Genomic DNA, 13,730 nt, shown 5'->3' on the forward strand with positions numbered 1-13,730 from the left:
CCCTCCTTAGCCTTTGGGTCTCATTAGGGTCTGAGTTGTGTCCCCCAACCCCAATGCACAGGTTGAAGTCCTGACCCCAGGACCTCAGGATGTGACTGTGTGTGGAGACCGGGACTTTACAGAGGTGACTGAGGCAAAATGAGGCCATAGGATGGGTCCTCATCCCATAGGACTGGTGTCCTTAGAAGAGGAGATGAGGGCTTCCCTGGTGGCACAGTGGTTGAGAATCCGCCTGCCGATGCAGGGGACACGGGTTCAAGCCCTGGTCCGGGAAGATCCCACATGCCGCGGAGCAACTAAGCCCGTGCACCACAACTACTGAGCCTGCACTCTAGAGCCCACGAGCCACAACTACTGAGCCCACATGCCACAACTACTGAAGCCTGAGCTCTAGAGCCCACGAGCCACAACTGCTGAAGCCTGTGCGCCTAGAGCCCGTGCTCCACAACAAGAGAAGCCACCACAATGAGAAGCCCGCGCACCGCAATGAAGAGTAGCCCCCACTCGCCTCAACTAGAGAAAGCCCGCACACAGCAACGAAGACCCAACGCAGCCAAAAATAAATAAATAAATAAATTTATTAAATAGATTAATTAATTAATTAAAAATCACTCTATCTGAACTGTGTTTACTGTAAACTGCACACAGCAGAGCTGCGTGTGACTGCGTGAGTGTGTGCATGTGTAAGTGTGCTTTAGTGCATGTATCTAACTTCATAGAAAAGCCTCTAAAAAAAAAAGAAAGAAAAGCCTCTGGCATTTTAAGGAGAGAGTAAGTTTGTTTGCACTTATTGTAGCAGCCAACGTACTTGATTGGGTGCCTTCTGTCTTACTTTATTTTTTGTTCCTTTTTCCCCATTTCTCTAGTTTTGAGAGCTCCCTTTGCCCCTTTGTGAACTTATTCCACTGTCACCGGCCTCATCCCACACCCAACGTGGAATATTTTCTTTCCCTGCCCCCCACCTTTTCCCCTCCCACAGCCCTACAGCCAAGATAAGACCTTGGGGAGAAGATACTCCATCCTTCCATTTCACCCGCGATGCTAAGGTGCGGCGGAGGCCACGATTAGACTGTCCCGTGCAGGCATCGCTCCCGCTTCAACAGCCCTCCTGGGCAGCCCAGCACTGTCTGCTTAGACCCCACTTCAGCGGACAGTGGCCGCTGAGCGCAGGACCCACCCGGTAGATGCCACCTGCCCCGTGACCACCCGGGGCTCAGGTAGAGCTGGGCCTCGGGAGCTGACGTGGGCTCCGGGCTGGGCTCTCTCCCAGGCCCTCCACTGGGCTGCACCGCGAGATGACTTCCATTCCTTTCATCTCTCTTCCACGCCTTCCAAGGGCATCAAGGAAGAATGCTCTGTGTGATCCCAGTGGGACTTTAACCCCTTAAAGTGCAAGTTCCCTGCCTTTCTGCAGGAGACAGCAGGTCAGGCTCAGAGCCTTGAAGTCCAGAGCTTCTGAGACACACGTCATCGTGCTGTTCCTCTCACCGTGCTCGGTCCTTTTCCATCTGTGGCATTGCTGTCGCCCTTCCACTGGGAGTAGGATTGAGAACTGGTCCCAGCGGGCATCCCGCGGGGGCACCAGGCTCCCACCTCCCCGTCACATCCCGACACGGACCACTGCCCCCAACCCCGTCTCTCCCGCAGGTGCAGACAGATGACCTACTCGGACGACCTGCCCCAGATCTCCGTGGTGTTCATCTTTGTCAATGAAGCCCTCTCGGTCATCCTGCGCTCCGTCCACAGCGTGGTCAACCACACGCCCTCCCAGCTCCTCAGGGAGGTCATCCTGGTGGACGACAACAGCGATAACGGTGAGTGGGACCAGCCCGGCCCCCCGCGAGGGAAGCATGTCAGAGCCTGGAGGTCAGAAGTCTGAATTCGGGCTGGGAGTTGGGCCACACTCCCTCCAGGGGCTCCAGGGGAGGGTCCTTCCTGCCTCGCCCAGCTTCTCCCGGCTGCCAGCATCCCTGGTGTCCTGGGCTTGGGGCCACACCCCTCCCACCTCTGACTCCACCTTCACAAGGCCTCTTCCCGGTGTGTCTGTGTCTCTCCTCTTCTTCTAAGGACACTTGTCCTTGGATTTAGGGCCCACCCTAACCCAGAAGCTTTTCACCTCAAGATCCTGAACTAGTTATATCCACAAAGATCCTACTTCCACCTGAGGTCTCATTCTGAGGTCCTGGGTGGACCTGAGCTGTGGCAGGGTGCTATCACTCCTCCAGCCAGGAAGGCCCCCAGCGTGCTGAGTTCTCCCAAATGCTAATGGCACCTGGACAAAGCTGCAGTGGGAGCCTTGCTGGTGGGGAAGCTGGACTGGCGCTCACGGCCGGAACCCGGGCCCTTAGCGTGGCCCTGCGTCAGCCTCAGTCCAGCCCAGCACGCTGTCCACACCCAGCAGGCACAGGGGCTCCGAGCCCCTAACAGGGGTCCGGAGGTGCCCCGCCTGCCCCCGTCTGCGGTCCCCACACCGAGCCCTTGGCGCGCTGAGCCGGGCCTGCCGGCCCCTCCTCGTCCCCAGTCTCTCCCATCACAGCAGCCTCTCCTCCTAACCTCGGGAGTCGGGGGGCGGGTGGAGGAGAGCGGGGCGAGGCCTCCCAGAGCCCTCCAGGACGGCCTGAAGGAGCTCCAGCCCTGCGTGTGCTCTGTGTCTACGCGGGGCGGGGGGTGGGGGGGAGCCCCGCCCAACACCGTCAAGGGAGCCAGGAGCGGGTGGCCGGCGCCGGCCTGCGGGGCCCTGGAGAGGGGGGACAGAGCACAGGAAGGCTGGCCTGCGGGGCCCCTGGCTGCTGCGGCTGGGGGCACCCCTGGGGCCACGGCTGCCCTCGCAGGAGTGTCCACTGGAGCCTGGTGATTGACGGGGTGGGATGGAGACAGGCTGCCCCGCACATGCCCAGCCGACCCGGAGAAGCTCCCGCCTCACTCAGATGTCCACTCGCTTTTCCCCTTTTTCTTTTTCCTACCGGCTAAAGTCTGTTACTATGGTGACTTACTTTGTTGCTTGCACTTTTGGCCATTGGGAGCTTCCTCACGTAGACGCCTGCGCCCTCATCAGATTTTTAATAATTTACTGAGTTGAAATTCTCATAACATAAAATTAACCATTTACAAAATAAGTGTAGAGTTCAGGGGTATTAAGTACATTCACATCATTGTGCAACTATCACCATCATCATCTCCAGAACATTTTCACTTTCCCAAAGTGAAACTCTGTCCCCATTAAACACTAACTCCCCAGAGCCTGTGCTCCGCAACGGGAGAGGCCACAACAGTGAGAGGCCCACATACTGCAAAAAAACCCAAAAAACCCCACTAACTCCCCACCACCCTCCCCAGCCCCTGGCACCCAGCACCCTGCTTTCTGTCTCTGTGGACCTGTCTGCTCTAGGGGCCTCATATAAGCGGAATCACAGGACGTGTCATTTGGCTACTGGGTTATTTCACTGAGCGTAACGTCCTTGAGTTTCTCCACGTAGTAACATGTGTGAGAATTTCCCCCTTTCTCAGGCTGGATCCTGTTCCATTGTATGGATGGACCACACTTTGTTTATCCATCCATCTGTCCACGGACTGCCTTCCTTTCTACAGCTGAGTAATTCAGCCCCGTTTTCTGCTGTCTTTATAACACGTGCCTCTGTCTGAATCAGTCTGGCTTGATTGTTCATTGTCTCTCCCGCTGGAATGCAGCTCCGTGAGGTGGGCTTTTATCTCTCCGAGGTCCCCCCCAGCACCCCGACCCCACGTCCAGCAACGGCGGGTCCTCTTAAATGTTTATGAAATACAGATCCAGGGCACACAACGACCGTGGGTCTCGGTGACCTCAGGCCCTCCCGAGGTGTCACGCCCGAAACATCTCTGTGTCCCCCGCAGTGGAACTCAAGCTCCACCTGGACCAGTACGTCAGCAAGAGGTACCCGGGCCTTGTGAAAATCGTCCGAAACGGCAGGAGAGAAGGCCTGATCCGGGCTCGCCTGCAGGGCTGGAAGGTCGCCACGGCCCCTGTCGTGGGCTTCTTCGACGCCCACGTGGAGTTCAGCGTGGGCTGGTAAGGGCGGGGCTGGGCCCCGGGCGGGGTCGGCGGGGTCTGCTGGCGCCTGCAGGACCCCCGCAAAGAGGATGAGCCTGGCAGGGCCGGGGGCAGCCGAGTCCAGCCACGTGGCCGCTCCATGTCCAGCTCCTGGACCCAGAACCTGTTTCTGATGCATATAGATGAAGACTGACCTGTATCCCCACCTTGTCCCCAAAGGAATTTGAATTGGCCACTCATTCCAGCAGGTGACAGTCAAATGAGGCTGCTCACGTGACCTCAGGCCAGGGGAACACACAAAGGTTGGGGGCAGTTCCTGCATGAACACGTGGTCTGTAGGGTCTCAGTTAATGGAGACCTAAGTCTAGGGCATAAGGTGGAAGCAATTTCTCATCCTTATGGAAAATTCTAGATCAAAGCGTCCACTCATTTTCTCCCACCCATCCATGCAGGGGTGAGGTGGGCTTCTAGTGAGAAACCTGGAGGGGGATGTGGCCAGGGGGGCGGCAGGGATACCTCAGTGACGCAGGAGCATCTGCGTGAGATGATGTAGAGGTGCCCCGGGGCCCGCCCCGCAGGAAGGCTGGGACGTCTTGCTTTCAGGGCCCAGCCCAATCCAGGCTGATCTCATCTTGGGCTTTTTAACTGAATTACATCTGCAAAGACTCTATTTCCAAATAAGGTCCCCTCCCAGGTTCCAGATGGACAAATCTTTGTGGGAAGACACCGCTCAACCCTCTCCCAGCTTCTGGGGGCTCCAGGAGTCCCTCCAATCTCTACCTCCGTCTTCACACGGCTTCTCCTCTCTGTGTGACTCTGTCTCTCCTCTTCTCTCTCCTAAGTACCCTTGCCAGTGGGTTTAGGGCCCACCCAGGTCACCCAGGATGATCCCATCTCGAGATCCTTAAGTTAGACCCACAGTGGGAGGGTCTGCAGGGGGCCCACATTGGGCAGGGAGTATGAGCCCTGCACCCAGGGGCAGCCTGAGCACCCATCAGAGGGGCTGCAGGGAAAAGTCAGCCCCGGGGTGGGTGGGCAGCTTGCCCTGTTTCAAGAGAGACTAAACCTCACCGTTTTTATATCAAATCGCCCACATTACACCTTCAAACTCTGTGAAGCCTAAACTAAGACGTTCGCTGAGATACTCCCCTGCGGGAAACGCGAGAGCTGCGAACGCCGTAAGGAGGTGCTCGTGGTGGGCGTGCTGACCAAGTCGCACAGCGCCTGGCCGGCATCCCCAGCTGGGGACCACGAGGGTCTGGCCTTCGGTGTCTCTCAAAGTTCTTGGTTTTCCTAATGGCTCCTGCTGGTTGGACCAGGGCTTTTGTGCCTGGTTGGCAGGTGAGTGGAGCCCTCTCCTCCACGTTCCCTCCACTCTCGCTGTGGCGTCTCAGTCACCCCAGGACCACGAGTTTGTTCTCAGCGCTGCGTCCGTCCCAGTACGTTCCTGACCGAGATTCGGCTTCTTTCTGCTTTGACTTCCCCTGCTGGCCCTCACTTCCCTCTCCTCTGCCACCCTCATGAAGCGAGTCTTCTTTTCCCGTGACACCTGTCACGTTCTATCGTTAATGACGTGTTATGGTCTGCGCTCCCCACCAGGGTCACTCCATACTGTTGTGCAGGTTGTGCACTGCACAGCTGTACTCGGAGGCCTTTCTGTCCCTCTAACATACGTTAAACTCCCTGGAGCATTTGGAGGGCGTTTGGGAGAATCACAAGTCTACCACGTCAAAATGCAACTTCAATTTTCACAACTGAAAACCCAGTTATCCATCTGCAAATAGCCCTTCCCTCCAAGAATTGCCTCCACAAAGATCCTGCCTGATTAGCAGATGTGGCATTTGCAGAGAGCTTTTCACTTCTGAAGCACTCTGCTAACAGTAATTAATTAAGCCTCCTCATGAAGCTGAAAGGCAGGTAAATACCAGGCTGTCGCTTGGAAGCACAGGAAGGAAGGCGGGCCACGTGGCGCATCTCGCCAGGGTCAGAGAACTGCCCCAGCCCCACCCGCCCCCGCTGTCCCTGCCTGAGCTTGGCCCCCTGGCCCCCTGTAGCGTTCGTCTCTCTGGCTGCCCCGTCAGTGGGCTGCTCACGACCACGTTGAACTCCAGTTCGGTGACAGGCCCTCGGGCAGCATCTCATCCTTGTGGTAGACAAGGCCGTCTCTGGGGTCAAGCTGCACCTGCTTGCCTCTTGGACTCCTGCAAGGAGAATCCGCAACCGACAGCCCATGTCCTCTGGTCCCTCTCCTCCCCGGCTTCATTGCCTACACTGCCCCCATCTCGCCACTCCAGGCCCCTGGCCCGCTCCCCAAGTGCACCAGCACATCCCAGGAGCTCAGCACTGGCTGCTTCCTCTGCATGGAATGCCCCCCCACCAGCTCTCCCAACCACCTGCTACATCCTACACCTCCTTCTGTTCACCACCCAGGGCAACATACACCAGGCACCCTATTTAAAAGTGCAATTCCAAATCCTCCTTACTTGCTCTCTTTTTCCACCACAACAGCTATCACCTCCTAATATATTATATCATTTATTTATACATTATTTTCTGTCCCCTGACCCCCACCCAGTCAGGGCTACCACATACTGTTGTGTAGGTTGTGCACTGTACAACAGTACCTGGTAGCCTTTCTGTCCCTTCAGTGTATCCTAAGTTCCCTGAGGCATGGATGTTTTTTTCTTTTCTAGTTCTTGAATGTACTCCGGTGTGTTAAAACAGGGTGTGGCACATAACAGGTCCTCAGTTCATGCTTGTAAATGAACGTACGGCCACCCGTGCAGGGAAGGAGGGCCGGGAAGTGGGATGCGCTGGAGGGGGAGGCCGAGCTGTGAAGGGACAGACTGAGCTGACCCACAGGGCCTCTGGAGCCAGGATGGACCCATAGAGGCGTCAGAGATTGGGCCCAATCCGTGTGCCTGTATCCCTGGTGTCCATCAGTCCCTAGCCACGGGCTGGCCCGGGAAGGGCGAGACCTCGGCAGGCGGGTCTGCAGCCCAGGCGACCCCGGGGCTTCCAGAGGTGAAGCTCTTGGATCCGCCGTCCGCAGGCGCCATCAGACCCGGGTGTGGCCGCCTCCCTGGAGGAGGCCCGGCTTCAGCCCCCCACCTGGGGGAATGGGGCGGGGGCTCCCGGCATCCATGCCCTTCCCCATGGGCATGCACCGCCCCGCAGGGCCGAGCCCGCCCTCTTGCGGATCCGGGAGGACCGCCGGCGCATCGTCCTGCCGGCCATCGACAACATCAAGTACGACACATTTGAGGTGCAGCAGTACGCCAGCGCTGCCCACGGCTACAACTGGGGCCTCTGGTGCATGTACATCATCCCGCCCCAGGACTGGCTGGACCGTGGTGACGAGGCAGCGCCCATCAGGTGAGCCGACCCCCGGGGCCCCCGGGGCAGGGCCTGCCCTGGAAGGAGCCAGGACAGCGTGAGGTGGCGGTGGGGCAGGGCTGCCGCAGGGGGCTTGGGGGCTGGAGGGACGGGGGTGCTCTCCTGCAGAAAGCCAGGGCCTGCGCCATGTGGGCAAGTAAATGTGGTGGGATGCAGCGTCTGCCCAGACGTGCAGAGGGACATGGTGATGTGATGGGGGAACTTGGGAGCGGCTCCAGTGTGTGACCTGAGAGATGACGAGGTCGGGTGGGGGGGGGGAGAGGGAGGGAGAGGGAGGGAGACAGACAGACAGACAGACAGAGCTAACACCCAAAGAGAAAGAGCCAGTAAAAGAGACTGAGAAAAGGGACACAGACATGGAGAGAGCAGAACAGGGGACTCACCAAGGAAAGTGAGAGGGAACAAGAAAGAGAGACGAACAGAGGAAGACAGAGTCAGCGTAGGCGGCAGCGAGACCAAGGAACAAAACTGGGAAGGCGTCACGGAGTAGAGAGGACGAGAGGTGCAGAGATGGAGAGAGGGAGGGAAAGGAGACAGAGACTTAGAGAGAACGAGGGAGAGACAGACAGAGGCAGAGACAGCACCACAAGAGTCAAAAACACGAGCCGGGGAGCAGAGCAGAGACCCGGAGACCACAGATGCTGTGTGTGCTACAGAGACCCCAGGCGTTTCAGCAGACCCCAGAGATTGTCCTGCAAAGCATTTATTTTATTTTGAATCAGTTCCCAAACATGAAAACGGAGAGATTTTCACATGTTAAAAATACACAACCCAGAGACTTCTCTTGTGGTGCAGTGGTTAAGACTCCATGCTCCCAATGCAGGGAGCCCAAGTTCAATCCCTGGTCCGGGAACTAGATCCCACATGCATGCCACAACTAAGAGTTTGCATGCCACAACTAAGGAGCCCGCCTGCTGCAACTAAGACATGGCACAACCAAATAACTAACTAAATAAATAAAATATTAAAAAAGAATACACAACCCAGGGCTTCCCTGGTGGCACAGTGGTTGGGAATCCACCTGCCAATGCAGGGGACACAGGTTCAAGCCCTGGTCCGGGAAGATCCCACATGCTGCAGAGCAACGAAGCCCGTGTGCCACAACTACTGAAGCCCGTATGCCTAGAGCCTGTGCTCAGCAACAAGAGAAGCCACCGCAATGAGAAGCCCGCGCACCACAACGAAGAGTAGCCCCCGCTCGCCGCAACTAGAGAAGAAAGCCCGTGTGCAGCAGGGAAGACCCAACGCAGCCACAAATAAATAAATAAAATAAATTTTTAAAAAAACCCACAGCCCAGCATCTTTATAAAAATGGGAAGGTGCGCATTCTCCCAAGGCAGCAGTCCCTGGGGCTGAGAAGCAGTCCCCTGTCTAAACAGCGTGGTGGTCTCCAGTTCCCGAAATCCCCACCCCTCCCCATTGTCTCCCTGACGCTCTGCCTTCCTACCTGCGCTGTCATTCCTTGCACCTGGCCTGCTTTGTTTGTTTCCATCACCGACCGAGCTTCTGTAGTTTGCAGCCCTTCCTTCCACTTCCCTAGTCTGCTGAGCCCCTGGGAAATCTATGTTTCAAAATCTAGTGGGGCTACCACTTTCTCCTGGGGGCCCAGCAGGATGGAGGTATTTTTTTCCTGGAGTGAACGTGCATCTGCAGGATCTGTTGACCCCTTGCAGCCTTGGCCAGGTCCCCCCTGTAGAGGTTTGGATCTTAGGGCCTCGGGCTGGGACCCTCCTGCCTCATCTGTACAAACTGATGTGTCCCTGCTGAAACAAGCCGCTCTGCCCGCAAGTGACCAAGACCATCCCTCACTGCGCCTCTGAAAGCTCTCTCTTCCCCTAGGAGTGTCTTACGGGGGCTTCCGGGCACCTACCCTCCATGAGCAAAGAGCCGTCCAGCGAGAAATTAAGTCTCAGAGCAGCCTGGATGCCCCGAGCTGCAGGAGGGACGCTCTGGACAGACTGTGCATCGTCTCAAACTTTGCTCCTTATTACTATTACCTGGAGAGCATTTGAAACCCCTGATGCCCAAAACCCAAACAAAAAATGGGCAAAGGCCTCGAACAGATACTGCACACAGGAAGGTAGACAAAGTGCTAACACACTCATAGAAAAACGCCCCCCACGGAGTCACACAGTGTCCCAGTGAGGGGCCCTGCACACCTGCTAGAACGGACAGACAGACCAGTGGCAGCGGGGGCTGGTGACACGGAGTAGTCGGAACTCTCAGCACGGCCGGTGCGAGAAGGCATCGGCAAGACCACTTTGTAATACTTGCAGTTTCTCAAAGAGGTAAAAACACTTCCTGTATGACCAGCCGCTCTACCCCAGGTATCTTCCCAAAAGAAATGAAAACGCACGTCTACAAAAGACACCTGCGAATGTTTGTGGTGGCAGCTTTATTCACAGTAGTCCCGAATTGGACCCAAATGTCCACCAACAGGTGACTAGATAAACGAAGCATAACCTATCTATGTAACGGGAGACTTCTCAGAACCAAAAGGGAATAAACGGTTATGCCCGTAACAATGCGGGTGAAACTCAAAATGGTGAAACAGAGGCGAAAGAGCCAGATACACGAGAGCGCGCAGTGTGTGATCTGATGCACAGAGAAGCCCAGAGAACGCAGTCCCCTGGTGGAGGACCGAGGAGCCCTGCGTGGGCACATTCTCCGTCTGGACTGGGACGGGGTTACCCGACGTTCCCTCCGTCAGACCACTCGGACCACACGCTTTCAAGGGATGTGTCCTGTTGCGTGTAAATTTAACTTTGTTGAGTTGATTTTTAAAATGAATTTCAAAACATACAAAAAAGCAATAATTCCAATGCCCAAGCTGCTTACCATGCCAGTTAAATTAGCATCTCTGAGCCGGGACCAGGAGGATTCCAGCAACAGAGAAGGGCGCCAGCTAACGTGAGCTGAAGCGGCTCTGGGGAGGAGGCAGCAGGAAAGCCAGACGTCTCCCCGACACTGCGGACGGGTGTCCCTCCACCCCAGTCAGTCCCCGGAACAGAGGAGGCAGTGGCTGAACTTGGGCCGCAAACCCCTGCCCCCAACTTTCCTGGAAGCAGATGGGAGAAGGCGTCCTCCAGTGACCCGCTGACCTTCACAGAGGGGAAGGTCTGGGGACTCACCGTCCCACAGGGAGAATGTGCAAGGAGAGAGGCTGTCTCCCTAAAAGATGTTGGGGTGTTTATAAGAAGGCTGGGCGCAGCAGACAGGCGTGTCCACATCCTGACCCCCAGAGCCCATGAAGGCGACCTCATTGGGGAAAGGATCTTTGCAGATGCAATTGGGATCTTGTGACGGGGAGATTACCTTGGATCACCAGGCTGGGCCCTGAATGCCGTCATGAGTGTCCTTAGGAGAGACACACACAGAAGAGGAAAGGCCACGTCACTCTGGAGTCAGAGACGGGAGGGACGCAGCCAGAAGCCAAGGGACGCCTGGGGCCCCCAGCAGCTGGAAGAGGCAGGAAGGACCCTCCCCTGGAGCCTCCAGAGAGAGCGCGGCCCTGGGACACCTCGACCTCGGACTTCCAGCGCCAGGAGCTGGGAGAGGACACACATCTCCAGTCCGACACCTGACCTCGGACTTCCGGCGCCAGGAGCTGGGAGAGGACACACATCTCTGGTCTGAAGCCCATTTATGGTACTTCTTTTCGCAGCCACGGGAAGTGAACACGCTGGGTAACCTAAAATGGCCAATGTCCAGAACAGGCCCTCTGCAGAGCCCTGCGCCGAGACTGGAAGGTCTAAGCCTTGCTGGGCATCTGCCAGGAGGGCGTCCCCGTGGGGATGGAGCCGGCACACAGCCACGCTGAGGCGAGACCATGGTGGCAGTCTGGAGCCGGTGCTGCGTGTGACAGTCACAAGCATTCCTCAGCTCCACGCGGAGCCACGACCACAGCCAGTCCCCGAACTGCGTCCTCGACGGGCATGAGTGCAGCCCGCGGGGAAGCAGAGTCCCGACAAGGGCCTCTCAAGGCTGCCTGCGGGGCTGATGGCTTTGACCGCGCCCAGCCAAGGCTCCCTGGGAATCAGATGTGGTGTGTCCCTCGGGGAAGAGAGGAGGCCGACCGGAGCCTCCCCAGACCCGCCTGGCCCTCAGCAGGCTCCGTGCCGGGACTCACTGCCCTGCCCCCAGACCCCCGGCCCCTCTTCCTGGGGAGAGAAGTCACTCTGAATCTCCCGTCTCAGTGTGCACAGCACCCGGGGAGCCAAGGGTGGCGTAACCGCGTCCTTCAAGTTCTAGAAAAGGCCGTCTCTGAGTTACAGCGTGTTGCCTCGATTGTACCGTGTATGTTTTGAATTGGAACCAATGTTTACACTTAAGAGATCTCACATGAAATTGATATCTACTCTTTGAAAAGTAGAAGATTCTGGAAAACCCAGGCCCCCATTCCTGCCTGGTGACGGTCCACTGGAGCTGAGCTGCCACTGGTCCCCCGGGAGGGGCAGCACCACAGTCCCCAGCGCTCCCCGCAGCCTGTTCCCCTCGGGCCTCGAGCTGGGGGTTCAGGAGAAACAGGACCGCAGGGGCAGCCGTGAGGTCCTTTGCTTCCAAGGTTGTTATCCAGAGGATGGCCCTCCTCTCCCCCTTCTCAGGGAAGGGTCTTCACACAACCTCCCCGCGACAGCAGACCCCGCGGGAAAAGCCCTGGCACCCCAGTGCCTGCAGAAAAGGCCCCTGGCCACCCTCTGATGGAGCCCCTCACCCTGCACACCCCGACCCCCGGACCCCAGGCTGGGAAACTGCATCCCCGGGGACAGCGCGAGCCTGGAAGGGTCTCTCCTGAAAACCGCTCTGGGATTTCTCGTTTCCCTCGGACCTGGGCGCGGAGCCGCTGCCCTTCTCCTGAAGGACGCAGCTCGCACACCCGCCCTGGAGCCCGGGTGGGAAATTAGCCCGGGAGAGGCTGGCGTGTGAAGATTTCCTTTAGGAAATTTCCCTACCGTTCATTATCCTTGAAGCTCAAGGAAGAAAAAGGCGTGAGAAGAAGGCTTGGATTGCTGGAGGGAAGTATCTCAGCCTTGACAGAAGGAGAAAGACGGCGCCCCCCGCACGTGGAAAGGGGAGTGAGGGGCCCGCAGGCCTGGTGTGGGCCCAGGGGTCCTGCGTGCTGGGGGCGGCTGGCCGCACGCGCAAACCATGTCACTGAAATGGAGCTATTTCCCGGGTCTGAAGGAGGTCAAAACGGGACCCGTGACCAGTGGCGTGTTCGTCCCCGTCTCCGCGTGGCTCCGAGCTGCCAGCAGGGTGCAGGCGCGGAGCGTCTTGGCCGCGTCGTACGGACCCCCGCCTCGGGGAGGGCAGTGCAGCCCCTTGGCGCACGCGGCTCGCATCTTCCAGGGGCCGTGGAGCTCGTGCGAGGGTTTGCACCCCGTCCCCCGAGGGGAGTCCAGATCCGGGCCAGTGTGTCTGGTGGACGCGGAGGGATCGCGGGTGTAAGTCGCTACCAGTGGGGCCAGAGGAGCCCGGAGGAAAGGGGGACGCTCGGGGGGTGGCAGAGGGGCCCCCTCCCAGCACCCAGTCCCCCCCACCAAGCAGGGGAGCGTGGAACGAGGCCCCAAGTAACACACGCACACTCACACACACATGCGCAAAATCACACACAGATGCACACACGTGCATAGAGGTGCACACACAGATACAAATGCAAGCACACAGACACACGTACACACTCACACACACAAAACCACACAGACCCGCCCACCCAGACACACACGCACACACACACACACGTACGCGCAAGACCACACATAGACGCGCGTGCACACGCACACTCACACATAATTGCTTCTCCGGTCACGGTGGTAGCATAGTGACATTTTCCTGCTGACTTGTCACTTACCCTCTCCTGAGCCGTCACTTCCCGTGGTGCTGGGGGTCTTGGTAAGCACCTCGCCTGCTGGGTGGGTAACAGTCCATAAAAGGGATGGCTCGAAATTCATTCGACCGTCTACACTGATGGACTCTAAGTTGATTTCCCTTTGGCCGCTATAACTCACGCTGCAGTGCACAGCTTTGTGCGAATAGCTTTTGGATTAGTCTCCTAGGATAAATGCCAGCTGTGGAATCAGGGGATAAAATAGTAACAGCAAACGGTTCCCAGGCTCCAGACACTCCTCTGTGCAGTTTTCATCTGCACAGCAGCCTGTGGAGGAGGCACCGTCCTGCCTCTCACGTTATGGGCGGGGAAGGCGAGCACAGAGAAGCTGAGTGACCTGCCCAAGGTCACACAGCTGGTGCGCACCGAGCCGGGTCGTCGTTGCATCACTGCACAGGTATCGTTGGCTCTCTATTCATA

At 57.6% G+C, this 13,730-nt stretch overlaps 1 protein-coding gene across 1 annotated transcript in view; it reads left to right on the forward strand.

Moving 5' to 3' along the window:
• GALNT9 (polypeptide N-acetylgalactosaminyltransferase 9) overlaps window positions 1-13,730 on the forward strand; it is a gene marked incomplete at both ends in the record, with an annotated part of 90,848 nt that overhangs the window by 38,294 nt on the left and 38,824 nt on the right. The window contains 3 exons of the mRNA XM_082667171.1: window positions 1,648-1,814; window positions 3,871-4,045; window positions 7,205-7,402. Of these exons, the coding sequence (XP_082523297.1) occupies window positions 1,648-1,814; window positions 3,871-4,045; window positions 7,205-7,402 (540 nt within the window). The remainder of the gene's footprint in view (window positions 1-1,647; window positions 1,815-3,870; window positions 4,046-7,204; window positions 7,403-13,730) is intronic.

This window comes from Grampus griseus, assembly GCF_964374135.1.
Source record: "Grampus griseus genome assembly, chromosome: 12".
Lineage (NCBI taxonomy): Eukaryota > Metazoa > Chordata > Mammalia > Artiodactyla > Delphinidae > Grampus > Grampus griseus.